This window comes from Panthera pardus, unplaced genomic scaffold (assembly GCF_024362965.1).
Source record: "Panthera pardus isolate Hobbes unplaced genomic scaffold, ASM2436296v1 HiC_scaffold_17, whole genome shotgun sequence".
NCBI classification, from domain to species: Eukaryota; Metazoa; Chordata; class Mammalia; order Carnivora; family Felidae; genus Panthera; species Panthera pardus.
Window position 1 is genome coordinate 126,621,805 of NW_026526732.1, and position 25,691 is coordinate 126,647,495.

At 37.3% G+C, this 25,691-nt stretch overlaps 1 protein-coding gene across 1 annotated transcript in view; it reads left to right on the forward strand.

Annotated features, from left to right (window-relative positions):
- BLOC1S5 (biogenesis of lysosomal organelles complex 1 subunit 5) overlaps positions 1-24,559 on the forward strand; it is a 45,490-nt gene extending 20,931 nt beyond the window's left edge. The window contains exons 4-5 of the mRNA XM_019419789.2: positions 7,571-7,629; positions 21,922-24,559. Of these exons, the coding sequence (XP_019275334.1) occupies positions 7,571-7,629; positions 21,922-22,101 (239 nt within the window). The 3' untranslated portion in view covers positions 22,102-24,559. The remainder of the gene's footprint in view (positions 1-7,570; positions 7,630-21,921) is intronic.
- The last annotated feature ends 1,132 nt before the right edge of the window (positions 24,560-25,691 follow it).

The following is a 25,691-nucleotide window of genomic DNA, read 5'->3' on the forward strand; positions in this document are numbered from 1 at the left end:
AAGCAAAATATTGTAATGTGGAGACACATTAAAAAAGAATCCTTATTAAACATATAAAATAAAAGGAGTTTTATTACTAACTGATTTTAAAATTAGAAGTATATCAAAAACTCAAGGTTTCTCCTTGGATCTAGATCCATACTGACACTGTTCAGCTTGTGTGAGGGTAGATAATGCTGGCAAATAATGATGGATTACTGAAGTGCAAATGAAAAAGTACCTTTCTGGGGGGCGGGGGGGTGGGTGGGGAAAAAACAAAACTAGCCAGTAATATAATGACCTGTGAAGGAATACAGTACGGAGATTTGGTTAATAATTGAAATTAGCAAGTGTTTGTATTCAGGTCCAAGTTAGTCTCATGTACTCTAATGTTAAAAGGGGCTTGGAGAGAATTAATGCCCCAGGATTACATTTGGTATCTTTGAACGAAACAGCAGAAAGTCTAAAATTGACTGTAGGCTTTTGCATCTTAGTACACACATCATTTGTTTGTTCAGACTGTTACTTCCTTAACCCTGACAAACATTGTAGATATTATACTAAAAAACTCGATTATTAGTAAGACTACTTATGTATGCATTTGAGATGTGCCTGTAACTATTCTTTTCTACACTTTGAGTCATAAAGATAAATTGGGTAAAACTTGGTAAAAATCTGTGAATGGTTATTTTGATTTAATTCATTCTTGGGCTAACATAACTTCTGATGTGAAGACTAGCCTCTTAAAAGTAGTCTCCACAATGAAATAGAAAAGTATTACTAGTAAAATGGAATTCAGACTGTAAGTGTATCCTGAAATGAAGAATTAAAACACATAAAATCCAAAGTTGATAATTAAGGTTTTAAGATCTGTGGACTACTCTGGGTGTAATTAGCTCTGTGGACCTAAAAAATGGCTTTGGAGGTGTTTTCCTGCTAGAAGCATGGAAGGCTTCTTCAGTAGGCTTCAGCCCAAGTATTTTCTGCTAAGTATTATGAGCATGGGTAGAATGGAGATGATTATGTGCTTTAATTTTAAAGCTTTGCCTGGGCCCATCTGTCGTTCCCAGGGAATTGCACGTTTAAAAATCTGACATTTTAAGTCAGAGTGCTGGCTTGTTTATTTTCGATACTGATTCATCAAGGAGTTGTACAAAATCATGCAAGCCAGCTTATATGGAATGTAGTGGAGTATATTCTGGTCTAAGTAGTACTCTACAAGCCTAGTGATGAGTTAAGTTTTGTTTTGTGCCTGTTAATACAGCTGTCACATTTATCTCTTCCTGTGCTGGTGGTGCGGTCAGCTGTGCCACTCAGAACTCTGCAGCTGTGGACCTCCGGCTGCTGGTCTCACATGTTGCGCAGAGCTAGGTAACTGTGGAGCAGTAAGGTGGGGACATCTTGAATTATTGGAATGTAGACCTATTACAGAATCCTCAGCTTGGAACTGTTTCCGCTTTTGGCTGTGTGGCCACCCACCTTGTATAGTGTCTTTGGATTTGATGACCAGAAGCTTTAGAACAAAAACTTACCTGTGGTATAAAGTCATCAACATACAGCCTTTATGGGGGCACCTGGGTGGCTCGGTTAAGCGTCCGACTTCGGCTCAGGTCATCATCTCGCAGTTTGTGGGTTCAAGCCCCACTTCGGGCTCTGTGCTGACAGCTCAGAGCCTGGAGCCTATTTGGGATTCTGTGTCTCCCTCTCTCTCTGCCCCTCTCTGCTCACACTCTGTCTGTCTCTCTCAAAAATAAATAAACATTAAAAATTAAAAAAGAGACAGCCTTTATGTTATTTTTTAATCCTGAAAACAGTATTAGTGTCTATGCCCTGCTTATTAATTATTTAATAGACTTACGGATTTCACCACATTTGTTGTCTGGAGATCTTGCCTTAGTATTAAGGACCTAGACCTTGATTTTAGAGTAAGAAGGACAGAGCCTGTGGGTTTTCCTTACGTTAACTAACACGGTCATAGGAAATTAATTTTCTTTCCTTACCTGCTTCCCTCTTTTTTTAGAGAGACATGACTTTGTTTTTTTATTATTATTTAAGCAGAAAGATGTATGTTTAAGTAATAAGAAAAAAAAAGGGGGGGGAAGAAAGCAATAAATCACCCTAGTAACTACCTGAAAATAACCATTGCTTTTTAACATTGGTGAACATCATTTTAGACATCTTTGTGTAAATCCAAATAGAAGGATGGATAGAGACATGATAGCTGAATGAATAGCTGGGCCGGTATGAGGGAGAGAGCGCATTTGATAATGAGATCATACACTTTTTTTTTTAATGTGTATTTTTGAGAAAGAGAGGGAGAAAGAGAGGGCGAACATGCCCTTGGGGAGGGGGAAGAGAGGGAGGGAGACACAGAATCCCAAGCAGGCTCTGAGCTGTCAGCACAGAGCTGGACGCAGGGCTGGAACTCACAGACTGGCGATATCATGACCTTGAGCTGAAGTCAGATGTTTAACCAACTGAGCCACCCAGGCACCTCTATTTTTTTTGTTTTTATTTTTGTTTTGTTTTTGTTTGTTTGTTTGTTTGTTTTGTCTTATGGGGAGGGTCATACACCTTTTAAGCTTAGGTATTAATTTTTAATTTTATTTGAATTTAATGCAACAGATACTTAAAACTGAAGGAAATACCTTAAAATAAGTGTCACTTTTGCATAAAAGATAGTATTTACTAAAAGATCGTTCAAGGAAAAATAATTATAAAAAACATTTAGAAGTTAGAGTCATGATGTCATTATTTCTGCATTAATTAATGCCTTGAGAGTTGGAGGCATTCAGACATTCACAGCTTCCCTCACCACTCTCTTCCCCAACCTCACTTGTGAATTTTAACTTGATCAAGGTTTATAGTATTTGCTTTCTGTCCTGAAGTCCTAATGCTGCCACTTATTTATTTAGTCTTAGACTCTTGACTTCCTTCTCATTTGTTTACTGGATCTTTAACGATGATATTATAATTCTGTTTGTTTCCTTAGCCCTGTACTTTCAATTTTTATTTCACGCAATATGTTTGCTCTCTTTTAATAAAGAGAGATTTTGTATAACGGAGCACCTATGGACAATTTTATTAGGTTTTCTTTCAGAAGGGAGGCTGTGTCTGTTTCATCTGTCTCTCACATATTGTGAGCCTTTCTCCACCCCTCATATCTGTTTCTGTACAAATTAAAGCATATTAGAGTTCTAACAATTTTGTCAACTTATTTTCTTTTTCTGACTTTTGGGGGATGAAATAATTAGGGGTTAGGAATCTCAGTTCTTGGCCATCATACCACATTTCAAAGTTTATAGTATACAATTATAATTTTTCCTTGTTCAGTAAGTGATGGAATTTTTTACCTCTTATTTTTTTTTAACTTTTTATTTATTTTGTGAGTGATTTAGGAGACTAAGTTTGTGTGGTTTTCCTTCAGTCTGTCTCTACCTAGAAATGTTTAAGAAGTCAATGATTTAAAATACCAATTTTTATTTTTTTTATTTTAGGGAGAGAGAGAAAGCCCGAGCAGGGGAGAGGGGCAGAGGAAGAGAGAGAGAGAGAGAGAGAGAGAGAGAGAGAGAGAGAGAGAGAGAGAGAGAGAGAGATCTTAAGCAGGCTCCACACTCAGAGCAAAGCTTAACATGAGGCTTGATCCCACGACCCTGGGATCATGACCTGAGCCAAAATCGAGAGTCTGATGCTCAACTGACTGAACTACCCAGGTCCCTAAAATTAACCAAAAATTTTATAGCACTTTACTAGTTAGAATTTTTACCAGCATCCTCTTCACTCACTGCCTCTCCCTTTTCTGTTCTCCCTACCTCTGCTCACATGTAGCTTACTAACAGATTTTTTGGGCACAACTTTGAGAACATAACTGGGATCTGACCATCCTCACCACTTCACTAACTGCTGCCACCCTGGTCTAAGCCACTCTGATCTCTCACCTGGATTGTTCTAGTAACCACATAACTCATCTTTATGCCTTTCCTGCCTATAATCTGTTCTCCACATAGGAGCCTGAATGATCCGTTTGAAATGTAATTTGGCTCTTGTCATTACTATATCAGAATCTCCTCCTCTTGCTTACAGAACAGCCAGACTCCTCACAGTGGCCTAGATGATTCTACATAATGGCGCCCACTCTTTTATTTCCTTCCATTTTCTTTTCCCACACTTCATTCGAGCTACTCTGGCCTCCTTATTCTTCTAATATGTGCCAAACATGCTTCCACTTCAGGGCCTTTGCACTTGCTTCCTCTGGAATACTCTTGTCAGCCTTTTTTTCTTTTTTTTAATTTTTTTTAATATTTATTTTCGAGAGAGAGACACAGAATGCAAGCAGGGGAGAGGCAGAGAGAGAGAGGGAGACACAGAATCCAAAGCAGGCTCCAGGCTCTGAGCCATCAGCACAGAGCCTGATGTGGGGCTCGAACCCACGGACTGCAAGATCATGGTCTGAGCTAAAGTTGGCAGCTTAACTGACTGACTCACTCACGCGCTCCATTGAATACTCTTGTCAGATATTTGTACATTCTCATTTCCCATCCATCTCTGCTCAGGTGTCAACAGTGAGACCTTCTTAGCTACTCTGTAATAATCATGTTCCCTCGCTCTGGCATTCTCTGGTCTCTTTACCTTGCTTTTTCCTCCAGAGTATCCACCCCAACCTGGCATGCTAAGTATTTATATGCTATCTGTCTCCTCAACCAGAATATAGGTTCCATGAGTTCGGGGACTCTGTTCTCTCCAGTACCCCTGGCACCTAAAACAGTGGAGTTCCGAAGTAATTATTTGTTCCTTGAGATGAATGAATGAGAATTCAGCTAACATCTAATACCAAGCCAAAGTTACTTGCTTATGTATGTATTTGAGGTTCACACATACCCATCTTGATAGAATGTATTTGTTTTTCTTGTGTGAGGACAGTCGGGACATTGTCACCTATCATATGTGACACTACTGTATGTGGTGCTAATTTCAAAAAATCTTTTGGTTGAGAGAAAGTAATTTGACATTTCTTGACTCTTTAAAATAAGTATGGTCTCCTGAAACGCAGACAACAGGGGAAACGGCTTCCTGCTGCATTAGGTACAACCAGTAAGTGATGTGGAAGTGATAGGAAGGTTGAATAATAGGCCTTTTCCTCTTGGGGTCTCTAATCATGAAGAAGGAATGTTTGGTATGGTCACGTGATTTTCTTGTATTTTAGAAAAGCAGGTTTCATTAAATTTAGGACGTAAGCCTTTCTTATTGTGTGGCTAAAGAATTAAAAAGTCAGCAACTTCTAAGGGACTGAAATTTCTAAAAATGGGCGTTCTGTCTGAGCACAAAGACAATCCCTGTAAGAAACAAAAGTGTGCCTTTGTCAGATGTGTTCTAATTAAAATTTTAAAGGACATAACAGATGACAAAATAATGTCATAGTCTTGTAATTCTTCTCTTAGGTTAAGCTCAGAATGATCTGAAAATGATGAAGCACCCAAAGACCACAGAATGGATTTTTTTTAAGTTATGTTCAGAGTCAGGGGGAAAAAAATCCAATCAGGAAATGATAGAACCACTGCTTGGGAAGAATGATGTAATATTAATATGCCACAGAAAGAAGGCAGATCTAATCAGCTCCCATTTTGTTTTGTTTTCATCTTTTCTGTTAGAACAAACAATGATTGGGAACATAATTTTCAGGGCTAAAATATTATCTTTGATATAACTAAAATATATGGCTACTGATAAAAACATTACTTTTTAAAAGCAGAATCCTCCTCTTTTACCATATTCTCACAGGGAGGGACCTAACATTTTTCTGAAAGGGAAGTCACAGTCCCTGCCCTGCTGAAGAACTTGGGACCTATTCGGGACTAGGTTTGGGTAGGAGAGGAAGGCATGTTGTGAAACACTACTAAACCTCTGTGTAAGCAAATGCAAGGTAAAGTGGTGAAATACCCACATACCTGGTAAAGGAATTTCAAATAAGAGAAAATCCTTATAGGGAAAGGATTAATCTAGGAGGGCTTTATTATGAAGGCAGGACACCATAAACTGTTCTCTTAAGACAAGTAAAACATTGTCATTAGGAGACAGGACTAAGGAAAGCATTTTCAGTAGGGATAGTAAGTAGAATAATATTAATAACAACCTTCCTTGACTGCTTACAATGTGTGAGGAACTGCTCTAAGTGCTATTAGTATTTAAATTACTTGTCAGCCTAGTATCCACTCTGTTATCTCATTTAATGTCAGTTCTGAAGTCCTCTCATTAGTTGTTCCATTAATTTTACAAATGACGAACTGAGGTGCTGAGGTGTTAGGAAAAGCAACAGTGACAGTGCCTGGCTCATAGCAGATGCTCACTCGGTATTTGGCAAGTGAATGAGTGAGCAAGCAAACATGCAAGTTACACAACTAAGTGCTCAACTGTACATTTGACTACAGCTCCCTGTCACCTGCGTGCAAAACAGTGAAGTGAAAACACTTGTATACAGAAATAAAATGGGTTCAGTAAATGAAGAGGTCTGAAGAACTAATGGATGAAAACCAGTTTCATTGATGAGATCACAAGAGGAGAATGTTGAGGGTATGAGCCATGCCTTTAGAGGCAGGGATCTGATTGTATTTATTTTTGAAAAAATTTTAAAAATTTTTATCCAGTTTTTGAGAGAGAGAGACAGAATGCAAGTGGGGAAGGGGCAGAGAGAGAGAGAGACGCAGAATCTGAAGCAGGCTCCAGGCTCTGAGCTGTCCACACAGAGCCCACCGTGGGGCTCGAACTCACGAACGGTGAGATCATGACCTGAGCTGAAGTTGGACACTCAACTGACTGAGCCACCCAGGCGCCCCTTACAACCTGCTTTCTGCACTTATTAGTCATATTACCTACTGTTTGTACCTCAGGTTTTTACGGATGCCAGAAATCTGTGAAATGGGATAGTGATCCTCTCCTAATTTAGGAAGATGGGATTGAGAGGAGTAATACATGGAAAGTACTTAGGACAGGTCTGGGCACATAGTAATAATAAATAACTCTAATAATTATCATGAGCAGTTGTGGTTCATTAGAAAGGGAAGTCACTCGAAGGAAACAGTCCAGAGAAATTTATTTGAATCTGGCAGTGGCAGTCAGGATGAACTAGCAGGCAAGAGCAGAAGCAGGAATGGGAAGTTGTTGAAGCCTTGTGGGTACCAAGTACTGCCTGCAAGAGAGAAGTTTGTATGAATGAGAAAAAGGGAGAGGGAGGGCTAATGAATCAGAGAGGCACTGTAGACATAATGAGAATGTAATAATAAATTTATCAGGCATTTTATATCTTTTTAGAGGATTCTGAAGCCATTGTTGACAACTTGCCATTGGAATTAGTACCTAAATGCCCTTGGCTTATACCTCAAGGCTCATGAATGATGTTGGTTCTAATTATGACATCCTAAATATATTGGCAAAACTTCTTTTTTCCCTTCTAGCCAGCCTATCACAACCAAAATAATATCAGTTTTTTTGCATAGTTTCTTGAGATCTAAAACAATTCAAGTTTTGGGGGTGTTTCTTTTAGCTAAGTCTTGAACAAGGGCTGCTGGTTGAAAACCCATTGTCTGTTTTATTTCAGTGCAAACAGCTTCTGACGCAGTCTGTAGACTCCAACAGAAGGAGCAGGAACGAAAGAAGGTAAAAGTACATCATTTGGATAATGGGACCTACAGCTCCTATTATCATCATATTATTAGCAGTTGCTTTTTATTTAAAAAGTCTCTGAATTTGTTTTCTTTATGCAGTGATTTAAAAAGTTTAAAAATGGCTAATTCATTGAAGATGTGTTAAGGAGGTATGAACACTTGATTGTACCACCATATTTTTATAATTCAAATTGCAGATCTCTTTTTTTTTTTCCTTTTCAACATTTCCAACTATTCCCTGAAAGCAGTATTTGTCTCATTGAGGAGAGAGAATAAGACTTTTACATGGAACAAAAAATGCCTACCAGATTGGGAATATAAATCTTTTCTTTGAGCCTGAAGCACTGATGAGTATGTTATGTGTATTTCTTCTAGAAAAGGAAGCATTCATGCCCGTGGATGGGTTACTTAATGAATAGTCATAAGAGTATGCGAAACACTTGCTGGGTAGTGCTTTGCTTATTGAAAGTATATCTTAAGTAAGTTTAGATGTAGAAAAACAACACAAGAATTTAAGGTCCTGTGATCATTTGCTATTTTCACTTACAGTTTCCATAAAGTATTTTTATAACTTATTCATTGTTCTGAACTAATAAAGATACACTTTTTAAGAAATGCTGAAAATACTGAGTCACTCTGAATATAGTGTCTTTTATGGGTAAATAAGTGTTGCTATCTCCATTTCTCTGGAATGTGCTGTGGTTAATCCACAATAGTAGTTCAGATCTGCACTGTATATAAAAATACAGTGGAATAAACCATGCCAGAGTTTACATTTCTGTACCCTCTGCTCAACTCTAAATATTGATACAGAGTTTAAAATTCAGCAATTTGGTGAATTAGGCCTTAGTGAAAGGACTTAACATTTCAGGCAGGTGGGAAGGCTGCCCGAGAGGTGTAAGGTCACAGCAGGCTGGGTCAGGAGGCAGGGCCGTTGAGCATGTTGATAAAATGGCAAGGCAAGGCCACGGGCAGGATCATCTGTTACGGTGTCATGCTTGCATCATGTCCAGAGAACACTGTAAAGACAAGCACAGGACCTTACATAGGCCATGCCAGGCTGACACCGGATGTGTTTCTTTAGTTCTCTCCTCTGCAAGGTGCCAGTGGCGATATTTCAATTTGTTAAGTGTAAGGCAGTTCATACACTCAGGAACTAGCAGTCTAGAAGAGGGAGCCCCAAACCACTAACACTAGTGCCGTGTAGGATAAACTAAGAGCTGTGATCAAGTTCCGAAGAACTTTGTAGGATCTTGGCTGATGTATTCAGAAGATGGTGACATTCAAGCCCAGCCTTGAGTAGTGGGTAGGAACTCAGTTTGATAGAGGATGGGAAGAAAGATATTGTAGGGCGAGGGATACAGTGTAAGCAAAGGTAAAAGATGTGAGAAGTCAGCAGTCTCACGCAGCTGACATGTAGAGTATCTAAATGGGTATTTCCAGAGATAATTGTAGAGTCTTGAATGCTGTATTGAACAGTTTGTTGCTGAGGGCATCAGGAGTATTTCTGTTTAAACAGAAATACTAGTGGATAGAACGCTGGCTGTACTGGCTATTCCTGTAAATAAGCAATTCTCTTGGTTTTCAAAATAAAATAAAAAAGAGTTGTGGTAGCACGTTGCTATGTGATTTAAGCAGATTCATGTGAATGTGCACTCACACATTATTGGTCTTCCTAAGACATTGTCAGTGCAGTTATGATTGTGATTAAATGGCAATTTTTGTCATTCTTGAGCATAACTAACCTAAAATTATAATTGGAATCGTTCCTCTTGTCACTTGGAACTTTTATCACATTTGGTGTATTAACTGTATATAGGCAGGAGAATGGCCGGCTTAGGTGAAGAAGTAACTGGCATCTTCTACTTGTGGTAGTTCCTTTTGTCAGCCAGCCGTTTGCCCTTGGACAGGTCCTTGCCCTTCAAGCTCCTCATCTGCAAAATAAATACCGGTTTTACTTACCTGATAGGTTGATTCTCTCCTTACCAGATAAATTGTATTACGTAATCTACATGAAACAGCTTTGCAGATTGTCTCTCACTCCAAATGTAAGGCACCATTTCTCCCCTGCCAGCCCAGTCGTTTGTTTAAGGTGCAGGTGTTCACTGTGCGGATAAGAGCCCTGCTGTGGTCTGGTTAGAGTTGGTGAAGCATTGGGAATCCTGCCCATTCATGATTTTCTAAATTAAAAGATACTAAGATACCATCACATGGTTTGAAAGAAAAAAAAAAAAAATGGCCTCAAGAAATAATAAAAGCCCTTAGATTATGTTGATCTTAAATATACTTCTTACAGGTATTATGTCAGAGAATGTTACTAAACCATTTTTTAATGTGGAATACACAATACAATGTACTGAAATGTGTTTCACTAAGAATTAGTATGCCATTTATGAAACCTACATGTATAAGAATCTGTTCTAGGGGCGCCTGTGTGGCTTGGTTGGTTAAGCATCTGACTTCGGCTCAGGTCATGATCTCACGGTCTGTGAGTTCGGGCCCCGCGTCGGGCTCTGTGCTGACAGCTCAGAGCCTGGAGCCTGTTTCAGATTCTGTGTCTCCTTCTCTCTCTGCTCCTCCGCTGTTCATGCTCTGTCTCTCTCTGTCTCAAAAATAAATAAACGTTAAAAAAAAAAAAAAAAAAGAATCTGTTCTGAATATTTTCTCACGATAATTTAATAAAATTAACCAGCTGAATGTTACACAAAATGTATTTCTCAGAGCTCAGAGAAAAGTAAAAATTCCTTATATCCTTTCAGGGCAATAAACTTTTAGTCTTTGTTTCTTTTCTAGTACTTCTCTAATTAGCAGAATATTTGAAATATGTATCTTTAAGGACTTTTTTTTTTTTACTGCTGTATCTGGTTTTTGCGGAAACTGACATGGCAGAGGTTTCAGATTACATATATGTGTATATAAAAGATGTAGACATAAAGTTTAATGTTGTATCTAGCAAAGGTGTACAAAGAAAAATCGACCTGTAGCTTCATTGTACAATCTAATGGTAATTGTTGCCCTTGGTTATACTTTTGGCTACATTTTGTATATTTGAATACCTCTCAGGACAAAGAAAGATGGGAGTAGTAATGGAATAAAATAGACTATTGCCATTAATCATTAATTCTTTTATGTCAAGACAATTTGTGGAATTCTGTGGGAAGTAAATTATGATAAACGTCATTCATCCAAATTACACTTCCCACAATTGATACCTAAAAGTACATTCAGAAGAACAATAAATGCACATTCCCCAGTTATTTGACATATGTCTTGAAAAAGTACCCACTAACGCAAAGCTGCATTTTGGAAGCTAGCATTAAGAGTAGCGAAATGAAAATACAACTAGCTTAGAAAATTCACTGACTCTGAAAAATATTCCATCAAGGGAAACGAGCTGTTAATATCTATAAGTAGTTTAAACTTAGGTTCATGCACAAGTGTCAGTTTGTGAAGCCGTATTCAACCAGACTGGACATGATAATAAAATAAACATGAATCCTTTAATTCATCTTGTCTCTAGAAATTTATTAGATTTGGTTATACCCCTGCATGATTTTTTTCATGAGAGCAGTGAAATAGCATATCCATTATTCTTGATAGAGCTTAAAAATACAAATAGATCAGTATGTAGTATTCTATTTAAAATCCTTATGATGGCAGTTATTCTGACACTTCTTACTAAATGAATTAAATTCTTTATTTGTTGGTGTAAGGCATAGGTAAAATTAGTGACAGCGTATTATTGACAGATGTTTGAAAGGGCCTTAGACCCTCATTGGCTTATTCAGAGTTTTCCTTTAGACTAGGGTTTCCCAGCCTCTGCAGTATTGACATTTTGGAACAGATAATTCTTTGTTGTGGAAGCTGTCCTGTGCTTTGTGGGATGTTAGCATCCTTGGCTTTTACCCACTAGATGCCAGTAGCCCGTCCTCTTGTGCTGTGATAACCAAAAATTTGAGGGACAAGAGGGTCAAAATCCACCTCCCCCCACCCCAGTTAAGAATCACTTAGACATAATATATGCAAAACTTTTATGTATCCCAGAGTTCATTTATAGACCTGTTTAAATTTATCTCTAAAGAGGTATATGTAAGCCAATTTTTATTACTAGTTCTTTCTCTCTTGTAGAAAGAGATGAAATCATTAGAGCTAAGTACTTCTGGTACACAGTTATGGTGTATTAATAAACTTTCTCTTCATTTTCTTTTTTTTATGTTTACTTTTTGAGAGAGAAAGGGAGAGAGAGACAGAGCATGAGTGGGGGAGGGGCTGGGAGAGAGGGAGACAGAATCCGAAGCAGGCTGCAGGTTCTGAACTGTCAGCACAGAGCCTGATGTGGAGCTCAAACCCATGAACCATCAGATCCCGACCTGAGCCAAAGTTGGAGGCTTAACCAACTGAGCCCCCCGGAAGCCCCTCATTTTTTTAAAGTTGGCATTTTCTAATTTTATCTTGAGAAAAACAAACGTATCCACTTATTTAAGAAATGCGGTTAATTTCATTTAGGAGGAACACTCTGAAACCTGATTTGAGAATTTTTTTGTTGTGGTAAAATACACAGAACATAAATTTTAACTATTTTTAAGTGTGCAAATCTGTGGCGTTAAGTATACTCCTATTCTACAGTCATTACTGCCATCCATTTCCAGAACTTTTTATCTTCCCCAGCTGAGACTGTGCTCATTGAACACTAGCTGCCCATCCCCACCCTCCCCCTCCATTCCTGGCGACCACCATTCTACTTTCTGTCTCTATAATTTGACTACTCTTGGCACCTTTTCTAAGTGGAATCATACAACATTATCTTTTTGTGAGTGGCTTATTTCTCTAACATAGTGTCTTCAAGGTTCCTCTGTGTTGTAGCAAGTATCAGAATTTCATTCCCTTTTAAGGATGACTAGTATTCCGTTGTATGTATATTCCATATTTGTGTATCTGTTCATTTGTGGATACTTGGGTTGCTTCCACCTTTTCGCTTTTGTGAATAACACTGCTTTTAACATGAGTGCATGATTCTTCTGGGTATATATTCAAAAGTGGACTTACTGGATGAAATGGTAATTCTGTTTTTAATTTTCTGAGGAAAATTTCCTGTTTTCCATGGCAGCTGCATTACTTTATAGTCCCTTCAGCAGTGCACAAGGGTTCCATTTTCTTCACATCCTGGTCAACTCGTTATTTTCTGTTTCTTTGGTAGCAGCAGTCCTGATGGGTGTGAGATGGTCTCTTACGGTCTCAATTTGCATTTCATTAAGGATTAATGATGTTGAGTATCTTTTCCTTTGCTTATTGGCTGTTTGTGTATCTTCTTTCTAGAAATGTTCATTCAAGTCCTTTGTCCATTTTTTAAACCAGATTGTTTTTGTTGTTGTTGAATTGTAGGAGTTCTTTATATAGTTTGGATATTAACCCTTTATCATATATATGATTTACAAACATGTTCTCCCATTCTATGGGTTGACTTTCACTCTGTTCATAGAGTCCTTTGATACACAAAAGTTTTTAATTTTGATGAAGTTCAGTTTATTTTTACTTTTGTTGTCTATTCTTTTGGTGTTCTAACAAATAAGTCATTACCAAATCCAATGTCTTGAAGCATCCCTCTCTTCTAAGAATTTTATAGTTTTAGGACTTAACATTTAGATCTTTGACCCATTTTGAGTAATTTTCGTATATGATGCAAGGGTCCATTTTCATTTTTATTTGCATGTGGATATCCAGTTTTCCCAGCACCATTTGTTGAAAGGATTGCCCTTTCCCTATTGAATGGTTTTGACACCCTTATCAAAAATTACTTGACCTTATATGCAGGGGTTTATTTCTTAATTCTTCTATTCTGATGGTCTCTCTATCTCTGTGGCAGTACCACACTATTTTGATTATAGTAGCTTCGTGGTAAGTTTTGAAATCAGGAAATGTATTTTATAAAATGTAGGTTTTATTATTATTCAGATATGGTGAGGCCAACAGATTAGGGGGTGGTTGCCATGGAAAGGTTGTTTGTTACTCATAGTTCCCAAGAAGAGGATGCCTGCCATGCACATGGGACCCTATGAGGAAGCACCAGAGTTAGTCAGGAGGCAGAGCAGGGAAAATGGGTTATTGTAGTTGCAGCAGGAAGGAACATGTGAGGCAGGATTAGCAGGTTTAGGATTGGCTAATTTGAATGATTTCAGCAGACTCTGGGGCATAGGGCTCTCCCTGGCTATCTGACCTTGTGTGATTAGGGCAGGTGGATAGTGGCCCAGAGGGTGAGAGCCCAGTAGAGGTGGTTGGGGTATAGGCTCTGGGCTGGTTAGCTTGCATATAAAAGGTATACTATGGGGGAGTTGTTTACTATCTCTAGGAATAGGCTGGCCCTGGGAGGGACAGTCTCTCCAGGGCGAAAAGGGTCCCAGATGTCAAAGCCTCCTGGACACATGGTTAATAGAGTGTGAGACCAACTTTTCTTTTTTCAGGATTGATTTGGCTATTTGGTGTCACTTGAGATTTCATACGAATTTTAGGATGAATTCTTCTATTTCTGCAAAAAACATCATTGGGATTTTAATAAGGATGCCATTGACCCTGCAAATCACTTTGGATAGTGCTGACATCTTAACTACATTAAATCTTCCAGTCCATGAACATGAGATGACTTTCCAATGACTGTGTCTTTAATTTCTTTCTCAGGAATGTTTTATAGTTATCAGTGTATGTCTTTTTTCCTCCTTGGTTAAATTCATTCCCAAATACTTTATTCTTTTCAATACTGTTGTAAATGGAATTTTCTTAATACCTTTTTTGGATTGTTCATTGTTAAGAGTATAGAAATGCAACTGATTTTTGAGTATTGATTTTGTATCCTGCAAAATTTGCTGACTTTGTTTATTCTAGTAAGTTCTTTGTTGCAATCTTCTGGTTTTCTACATATATATCATGTTGTCTGTAAGAACAGATAATTTTACTTCTTTCTTTCCGATTTGGATGCTTGCTTGCTCTCTCTCTCTCTCTCTCTCTCTCTATCCAAATTGCCCTGGTCAGGACTTCTAATACTATGTTGAGTAGAAGTGGTAAAAGCAGAATCGCTGTCTCCTTCCTGCTACTGGAGGGAAAGCTTTCAGTTCTTCACCACTGGATATGAGGCTAACTGTGAGTTTTTCACCTATGGCCTTTATTATGTTGAGATAGTTTCCTTCTATTACTAGTTTGTGCAGTGTTTTTATCATGTAAGGGTCTTGAACTTTGTCAAATGTGTTTTCTGCAGAGATTGACATGATTTTGTGTTTTTCCCCCTTCATTCTGTTGATGTAGTATATTTCATTTATTGATTTGCATGTATTGAACCATCCTTATGGTCCAAAAACACTTGTTTATGGTGTATGATCCTTTTAATATGCTGTTGAATTCAGCTTGCTAGTATTCATCAGGAATATTGATCTGCAGTTCTTTTTTCTTATAGTGTCTTTGTCTGGCTTTGGTCTCAAGACATTGATGGCCTCATAGAATGAGTTGGGAAGTCTTCCCTCCTCTTCAGTTATTTGAAGAGTTGGAGAAGGATTAATGTTCATTCTTCTTTAAATGTTCGGTAGTATCACCAGTGAACTCGTCTGGTCTGGGGTGACTTGATTTTTAATGCCACGTGCTTTTTCATATGACCTCTTGCTAGAAAAAGAAAAACTAGTGCAAAGTTAGTTCTACCTTTGTTTTGAAAATTAGCAGGAGTCCCACATATAAGTCCCCAAGTGGGTGGTACACAGTGTGTGCCTATGGATTTTTTTTTCTGCCTGTTCAGGCATATTCAGTCAGGTTTTTTAAAGCTCTTAATTACTTTTGAAACTGGAATGTAAAATACTTATTAGTTTCTGTCATTTTTAAAACATTGCTGATCCTGAGAGACTAATAATTTAAATATTTCGTTTAAATAGCATTATATAGCAAAAAGAGTAGAAAACTGGATTTTTAACCTTACTCTACCCTGTTCTCACTGTGTGACCTTGGAAATTGGTCTATAGGAGCAGTGTATGTACAGTATTTTATACCTAGAATAGACCTGGTTTTAACATCCCCCCAACAAAATTATTTTTAATTAATAAACCTGATGTTAAAGAATAATAAGAAAAAAAAAATGCAGGTGGTGTTCTTTTTAACTTTATGTATGTAGTCACACCGGTAAAAAAAAAATTAAAAATTTAAGAAATATTACACCACCAAAGGAAAAAAAGAAGAGATTAATAAATTTAAGTACATCAATTATTTTAAAAAAAAAAAAAAAAAGGAAGCACCTATTATCCAAATTAATGTTATGGTAATGAGTAATAATATTTTAGTTTGCTTTTGATTCTTATGCAAATTTATTAATAACTTCATCTAATTTGATCTTTGACTATTTAAATAGTATAGACGGATTTATCAATCAGGTTTGAGTCATAGTTGATTAAAAATGCTTTTTTTTATAATTTTGAAAAATTTCTCACATGAAGCAATAGATACATAGTTCAGAAAAGTTTTAAGCATAAAGTAAGTCTGGAAGAGCTTTATAAAAATCACATATCACGATCAATTCCAGAAATGCAATGCTGTCTTTGTTTCTTTGGCAACTATTCTAGTGGCTCCCAATGCCCCCACAGTATAAAAAAGTTTAAGTACAAATAAAAACATATGCAAGTTTAAGTACCAAGAAAAGATAACATAGAAGAATGGATTGGAACTAATTCAGGTTTCATCTGCAGTTGCTCTACTCTCATTATTTAAGTGCAGTAATATTTCATTACTCCCAGGGAGTTGGACGGGCTGAGCATCTAAAGAAAGCTTAAATGATTCTGAATTATTAGGAATTTGCTTTTTAAATAAACGTGTATAGCCGACTTCACCTTTGTCTGGGACGGGCTACGTAACTAGAAGTCCTCTAAATTAACTTCAGTGTAAAACACAAAACTTATTAAAGGATAAACAATAGAAATGTGTTAATTTGAAACATACTATTAAAATTCGACAGTAACCTCAGTAATTATTTACAGCTTTAGACCAAAGAGAGATTTTTGGTTTAGGAGTATTTTATCACCAGCATTTTTCAGTATTGTCAGTGTCTGCTGATGATAAAACACAGTCTTTCATTTGTTTGTGTCATTGATTTAAATTCTCTACAGACCATACACTCTTATTGCTTGCACCCAGGGCAGAGCTCTCCCACCCTCCTGCTGTTGCTGTGCCTCTCGTACATATTGTGTCATTACTGAAAAGAGAAGGCTGCAGACCATCCTATGTAATAGGACTTCATTTTGTTGTTCTTAAAGAAATATGTTTGTATAAACATCAGGAAAAAATCTTCAGTACTCATTGAACTACTAATAATGCCAGGAAAAAGGATCCTAGAGAAAGGATTTGGTATGTATGTAGGGGAACTGTCACTTCCTATTAGACTTGTATGAATCCGTTTGAATGTAACTATAGTTTGATGGGATTGTTTTTCAGATGTGTTTTAATTAGAGGAATACTTATTTCAGACTAAGTCTTCTGTAGAACCCCATTAATTGAACATAAAAGCAGAATGGCTATTTTTGAAAGTGATGGGCACAGGTGATGGTAGTATACAGTTAGTTCAGTATTTATAAAAGATTTTTCCTTATTTTTCTGAGAGTTCTTTGTATTATAAACAGATTCATTGGCACGTCAGGCTAAATCTGTGGATTTTCTAAGTGTATGAACTGGGGTGCATGCTGGCATTAGAATGGCTTTGGTGGCACCGAGGATGTAGTGTGGCAGTCTGTCGGGAGGCATATCTGCTGCTTCTGATGAAGCAGCTGCTCAGCTCCTTGTTATTTTGTCCAGTAAAGTCACAGCTGGCCAGGTCGCATGTCCTCACATTTGGAGTAGATACACCCTAGGATAACCTTCACGCCTATTGACTTAGAACACTGTTTACCTTTTGCTTGAGTGATAAGTGAGAGACAGCTAATTGGGGCATTTTCTGCTATTGTATACAGTAAAACCTTATGTGTCTAGGAGTTTTAGCCAAGTTTACCACAAGGCTGAGGTTTTATCTTCTTCAAGCACACCACTTTTATAACTTTATCTTGGATGGAAATCTTTAAAAACATCTTTCATACTTGTTTAAGCAGCTAATGTGTTTTGCAGATGGATTCTGAGTCCCATGGTCTTTGGGACCTGCAGGGCTCTAAGAGTAGGCAGCAGCCTGGGGAGGGCAGGAGGCTCCGTGATGTCCCCGAACCCCCAGGACCTCCTCTGCCTGCACGTGCTCCACACTATGTACACATGCTGCTTCACAAAGAAAATAATAAGTTTAAGAATCAAAAAAATTTATATATGTGTATATATATATATGTATATATATATATATACACACATATATACATATATATATATAATTTCATACTTTCCTGGTTTTTGCAACAAATTTACTAAATGTTATAGACTAACTTTCTTTACGAATTAGGAATTACTGAGAATATACAGTTTTACATTATGGTGAATATGGAGATGTCCTCAGGGAATTAAGAGAAAGAGAGAATGTTCTTTTTTTTTAATCTTTTTTTTTTTTTTTTTTTTGAGCGAGAGAATGTGAGCAGGGGAGAGGGCACAGGGAGAGCGGTAGAAGGAGAGAGAGAGAGAGAACCTTTGACTTATTTATTTGTTTGCTTGTTTATTTTGTGAGAGAGAAAGACGGAAGGCACAGGCAGGGGAGGGGCAGAGAGAAGGAGAGACAGTCCCAAGCAGGCTCTGCACCATCAGCACAGAGCCTGATGCTGTGCCCAAACTCACAAACCGTGAGATCATGACCTGAGCCGAGATCAAGAGTCAGACACTTAACCAACTATGCCACCCAGGTGCCCCAAGAGAGAGAATATTTAAGCTGGCTCCCCACTCAGCACGGAGCCCAACACAGGTCTCAATCCCACAACTCTGGGATCATGACCTGAACCGAAATCAAGAGTTGGATACTCAACCAACTGAGCCACCTAAGCACCCCAAGAGAGTGGTTTTCTGTACCAAATGCCCTCAAAGACTGTGTTTTAAGTTTTTGTTATCTGTGTTCTCCTGCCCTATATGTAAGGCTGATGCCTATCATTTCTTCCGGTCTCATTTATCAGCATTTTTTTTCTAATTTGTGACATTTAATATGGTGTACTTTTGGAAACCCAGTTAACTAACGGTTGGAATTATGTGTAAAGTGGGGCGCCTGAGTGGCTCAGTTGGTTGGGTGTCCGACTTCAGCTCAGGTCATGATCTTGCAGTCTGTGGGTTCAAGCCCCGCATCAGGCTGTGTGCTGACAGCTCGGAGCCTGGAGCCTGCTTCGGATTCTGTGTCTCCCTCTCTATCTGCCCCTCCCATACTCACGCTGTCTGTCTGTCTGTCTCTCTCTCTCTCAAAAATAAATAAACATAAAAAAAAAAAAGAATTACGTGTAAAGTAAGGTAAGTAGATTCAAAATCAGAAGAGCTTTTCAGGAACACCACAATGCTTGTAATTGGACTTCTTGGTATCTTTTTTTTCTTTTGATGGATTAAGTCTTACCATATAGTTCTCAACTAAATTTCAGGAAGATGTTATTTCCGGGTAGCCAAATTTTATTTATGTATATAAAGAGTATGGGATTGTCAGTATATGAATGTATAAATCGCCTTCCATTTTTTGTTTTTGTTTTTACTGATTGCTATGAAGAATGCAAGTTTGCATAGCACTTACTGTTATTAAAAGTGAGAGGCTATGAAATAGAATGACTTTAAGAACTTCTTGATAAGAAAGCAGGACTAGATTTTCAACTGGATTAGAAACTGGTCAGCATTCAACATCTTTTCACCTGGACTGTGAGGCCAAGACATGATCTGTCTTCTGTGCAAAAGCTAGTTGGATAGTTACATGTATATATATATAATATCATAACATCCTGAAACTATAAAATAGACATACCAGTATTTAGCAACATCTTAAAGTCTTTTCTTAGAACCAGATGGTAAATAGTGGAATCATCAAGGAAGATTGAATTGAGTACAGGAATGGGAAGAGGAAAGTCACTTTTATTTGAGTGCCTGTATTCATATTATTACAAGAATCTGTTCCTGAAATTAAATTATTAAAATTAAAGGGAAAAATGGGGAAGATAAAAAGTGGTTTGATCTGGCTTCTAGATGTTTTGCTTATAATTCATATAATAGTAATATCAGTTTTCATTAAGCTCCACAGGCACTGAGCTAGGACATTAACATGTATTACCTCTGTTCTTCATTAATATTATTTATGACTGTAAAGTATTAGTCTCCTCATTTTAAAGTTAAAGAAACTTTAACTTGCTCAGCCTCATGCAACTAGTAGCAAGTGAACCAGAATTTGAAGTGTGCTTCCCAAATCTTCATTTTTCTGTGGAGTTGTACTAGAAAAAGTGCTCTCTGGTGGGAAGTGGAGTCCGGCCTGTTGCCTTATGGTCCAAATCACAGGGTTGGCTGGGCCAGATATGGTACGTATCCTAAAAGAATAAGAAGAAAAGAAAAGGCAGTTAAACAGCATCTGAGCGTGCCTGTTTCGTTAGTGTTTTCTGTATTTATTAAAAAGTAAGTTACAGCTAAAGCAGGATTCCATTTTTGAGGGAGCTCGTTTGCATTTTCTTCTCTCTCAGAATATAATATGTTTGCCAAAGTTCCATGAAAAGAGTTTAATGAATTCTTCATGTTTTATTCATCTTTTGGAGAATTGTAGTCCATGAGGCTGAAAAGTTAAAAGGTAAAGTGGATTTTGGTTAACCTGTTTCCCAAATTTATAGCGTCAACAACCCCTCCCTAGCCCTCTCACCCACCACCGTAGTGCCTGTGCAGGTCCCAGGGTCTGGGACACATACTAAAAGGGAACATTTGACTTTAACTCAAACCTCAGCCTCTAATCCAGCCTCTTTTCGCTTGAAAAGGCTTGGTGCAGAGGAACTTCAGATCACATTGGCAGAAAAAGCTCTTCTAATAGTTGTTTCTGTGTTGCGAAAGAGACTTTTAGCTACCTATGTAAACCTTCCTCTGGAAAGATCCGATTTGCTCTTTGTGATAGAAAAGGCATGGGTTGGGTATCACAAAGACCTAAGTTTGAGTCCAACTTCATAGCTGAGTGACCGTGAAGAAATTAAATGTGGTGTCCTTTAAACCTTGATTTCTTCATCTGTAAAGTGAAAGTAATGTAATTTTATGAGAGCAGTTTTTAGAAGCAGGTAAGATAGACAAAACAGCTAGCAAAAATATGCGCTTCATAAATACCTAAAGAATGATGGATCGTCCAGCTTTTCATCCTGTTTATCATCAGGACTCAGAGGGGAGAGAAACCAGAGCAGCAAGGACACATGGCAGCATGAAAACACAGCTTCCTTTTTTTCCTGTTACCTATCTTTCTGGTGTGGCCAGGCACCTGGGCACCAATGTCTGTGTATACCAGGTGTCCTGTTTCCGTTAGAGTGCTGGAAATTAGTGCTGACTTGAGGTGCTTTGTAACTTGTTATGGTCTGCATCTGTCACAGTTTTTGTTTGCTTCATAGGACTTAGTCTGTATCAAAGCTTAACTTCTGAAGACATGTATGTAGAGCATTTAAGGCAGGGATAAAGGATAAAGTTATTTTGCAGACTCTCTTTTCCTCTTCAGCTCTTTGTTGTGCATCTTCAAAGATAATTTTAATTGTACTAAATGTATGCCTTTTTGACATACACGTGGTTTTATCTTTATTGTCGTGGTACTCAAAAGGAAATTTTTTCGTCTTCATCTAGAAATACTAAGAAAATCTCAAGAAGAACTTAATATATCTGACGCAGACGCGTTAGGTGTTTACTTACTTTAAGGGATGGAATTGAAGACATGTCTTCCATTCTTTTCCAGTGATTCACAATCTATACTTTTTTCATGTATCTAAATATGGAAGACCTGCACTTTAATTTAATATAATAATGCTTCTTTTTGGCATATATTCTTTAAACTTGATGTAAAATTTATAGATAGTTAAATGGAACTTGAGGAGAAATAGAGGCATAAACTTTTACTTGGATTGTGTTTGATTTTGTCATTTAAAGATACCAGACATTTTTGAGATTCCAGAAATATGGTTACCCATGTTCAGTCATGGTAAGAGAAGCCTTAGATGTTTCTATACGTCATGTTCCTATTGGACATTAAAACTGTAATGCAATTTTAGCATGTGTCTTTCAAACTTATTGCTGTAGTAACCAAATATTAAGAGGTAAAGTTATGTTTGTCTCTTCTGCATAGCAGAATAATTGTCTGAAAAATGTCATGTGACTTTTAAATTTCTTTTCTCAGATTCTTAATGACCATTTAATAGCTAGTGAAAAACAGCATATAATCCAGTGGGAAGATTTCATGAAAGAACAACACAGCAAACAGGCTGAAGTGGATGAAGAACACAGAAAAGCCATGGAGAGACTTAAAGAACAGTATGCCGAGATGGAGAAGGACCTAGCAAAATTTTCAACCTTTTAAGAACTTGAACCACAAGAGTGACAAAGTAATAAGAAAACATTGACTTCCCCCAAAAAACTGTTCCTACCAAACCATTTAGCCTCTGCTTCAAGCTTAGCAATATATTCAGTGGCACTTTTACATCAGAAGAAAGAAAGGTCTTACTGGAGTCTTAAGTGTTTAATAGAAGAGAGCTACATCTTTCCAGTTTTAAGTGCCTATATATGATTATTTGAATGGGGAGGAGTAGCAGGAAAAATGGTACAAATTTGTTTTTTGTTAATCAGAATTGGGTGTTCTTTCCATTGATCATCTCAGAGAACTGTTAAGTACAGGCTTCTTAGAAAAATAATTTAATTCATTCTCACACAGGGTGAACAGTAGTTATTTGACTTAGAAGCAGATACAGTAGCTGCCTGTCATAACGTCCTTGGCTATTGGAAGAGTGTTATACAGTATTATTCCATGAGTAATGTAGACAAAAACAAGTGTCTTTGGAGCAGAGATCATATTTAAGAGAGGGGACAGTCAAAACCTTGTCTCTACTGAGGCAAAGATGGCCACGTTGGCCTTTGAACTGCCTGCTGGGAAAGGTTACAGATTTTGCAGTTCAGCATAATGCCGTGTGTTTCACTGAGTGACAGAACACACTTGTTAAATTTTGTGGCCTTCCGGCACTTAATATTTTCAACTTTTAAAACATACTTAGAAGGAAAAGCTTACCAAAAATATATTTGACTTTTAGCCTTTCCAAGAACCATAATCTTGTCCGTAGTATTCACCTCATTTACCTCGTTTTTGTGTCTGTTTTGCTGTGGGTAAGCTTTGTAAGATAAATAATGTCCATACATGTTTCAACTGTTTAATGAGTAATCAGCAGAATCTGCCAAGGAGTCCCTCTGGAACCATATAAAGATTCTGGCTCTGAATAAACCAGAAGTGTTTGCCCACATAGCAAATGATCCATGTTAAATGTAAATCCTTTTTTAGTGTTCAACGTCTGTTCTCATAAGCAGGTGTATTATGATGAAACATGTACCAATTCTGTCATCACTGTGATCTTTAAAAAAAAAAAAAACCTGCTTTTAACAGTCTAATTGAGGAACTAAATTGATTTTTTTATTTGCCATAAACCAAGCAAAATTAAATGCAATAATTTCTTGAGATTTATGGCAAATGAATTTGAGGTATGGGTAAATCTTTCAAATATTTTTTTAGTGCTCTTCAGTAAAGAAAGGGGCAGGAAAGAAAATACCCGACTCTCTTGTGTTATCTCAGTCTTGCTACTGCAGAAAAGTGACAATGCTTGCTTGTGTAAATTTATGGCCCCCTGTCAAAGCTTCATTCTTGGCTCCATGTTGAAAATGTGATTAAAGTTAATAGAGGAGATGAAATAAGTATTTGAGATTTCTTTCAATAACACTGAACTTCTGCCAACTTTCTCTGTCCGCTACTGTAGGCTTGACAGGTTCATCAATCATTCTCTGGTACCTGGACTAAAAAAGAGCACTTGCTGACACAAAGGCATGTTGGAATTTTCTTAATTCTCTTTCAGTGGATGGAAAAAAATAAAACCGTACTTCCAAAAATAGCCCACACATGAAAAGGGAGGGGAACCTGAAATGAAAATTCCCTTTGTACTGTAGGCAGTTTTTGGAATGCTGTTAATTGCCTGTGCACCGTTTGAACAGATGCTATAACCAAGAAATCGGGACTGTGTGTGTGAGAGCAAATGTACTCTTAACTGGTTCCTCCATCCACTCGTGCAGCAGAGGTTTCTGATGGTGTTTGTTCATCTCATATGAATAATAAATACCATCATAAGTTCGTATATTTTACATAAGGATCTAAAGGACTTCTTAAACTAAAATGAATTGGTGGGCATCTTGAACTTTAAACGTTAAGATAGTACATTCTTTATTTACAACTTTGTGAGCTATTCAACATAGTGTGTAAAAGAGACAGTTGGTTTGCCTTCCCCTTAATATTTTCCCTCGCATCTCAGTTTCCAAAGCACTTTTGATAGATATTTTATTTACATAAAAAGTTAACTTTAATTTTCAACATTTCTACTGTTTATGTGGTTGAGCAGAGGTAATATAGGTTCTGTGTAGCTCACAGGATTATTTTATAATGATCAAATGAAATAATGTTCTGTCCTTTTAAAGTGCTATAGCAACATTTGTTTTTAAGGCCTAAGTATTTTCTGTTTTTCATTATGATTTCTTTTTTTGACTTAATATTTGCGGGTGGTTTTTCATTTCATAACCTGTAGATTTTTAAATTGTTCTTATAATGAATTTATGCTGTAATTGGATTGTGGTTAGAGAATGGGGCCATATCAGACTGGTACATTGAAATTTATTTGCTTTATGACCTAAAATATTGTTAGTTTTTGTAAGTGTTTCACTAGTGTTTCAACATACACTGTTTTCCAGTTATTGGATATCCATTAAAAAAACTTACAGTGTTGTTCAAATTATCTGTTTTACTGTTTTCCTTCTCAGTGATCCCTCAGATTCTGAGATATGTTGAAATTTCCTACTCTAGTGGATATTCTAATTCTTCCTGTCATTCTGTCAATTTTCATTTTCTGTATTTTGAAACTTTCTTATTAGGTACATATAAGTTTAGCATTTTCTTTCTTCAAAGTTTAGAATAAATCTTACATTTATAGTATAGCTTCTATTCCTAGTAATGTTTTGTATTTAGTTTTGTATTACTTTTAAATCTGTGTTTTTTAACAAAAATTCTAGGTGGATTTTTTTCTTTCTATCTGATTATCTTTTAAGTGGAGGGTTTAATCCATTTAAATTTGTTGAAACTAGTAACTTACTAGGATTCATTTATCTCATCTCTTGTGCTTTTCTGTTTGCTCACTGCCCATGTTTTGTTGGTTAGTTGTTTTGTTGCCTTCTTTTAGATTGAGTTTCATTTTCTTTTTCTTTTTTTTTTCTTTTTAATGTTTATTCTTGAGAGACAGAGTGTGTGTGTGTGTGTCTGTGTGTCTGTGTCTGTCTGTGTCTGTCTGTGTGTCTGAGTGGGGGAGGGACAGAGAAAGAGGGAATCTGAAGCAAGCTCCAGGCCCCGAGCTGTCAGCACAGAGCCCATCGTGGGGCTCAAACTCACGAACCATGAGATCACGACCTGAGCCGAAGTCAGACACTTAACTGACTGAGCCACCCAGGCGCCCCTTGCTTTCTTTTTCCATTCACACTCCCTCTACTAGTTTAAAAGGTAAAACTTGGGGCGCCTGGGTGGCACAATCAGTTAAGCGTCCAACTCTTGATCTTGGCTCAGGTCATGATCTCAGGGTCCATGAGTTCGAGCCCCACATTGGTCTCTGCTCTCATGGTGCAGAGCCTGCTTGGGACTCTGTCTCTCCTCTGTGCCTCTCCCCCACTTGTGCTTTCTGTCTCTCTCTCTCTCTCTTTCAAGATGAATAAACATAAAATGTTTTTTAAAAAAAGGTAAAACTCAATTTTTAACTTTCAGTGCTTACCAAGAAGTTTAACCTGCATAGTTAACAAAATCCAAAGTTAGTGCCTTTCCTATCTTCCTAAACAAAGTTTTATTTCCTCAATCAATTAGTGTCTAGAATTTTAATTTTA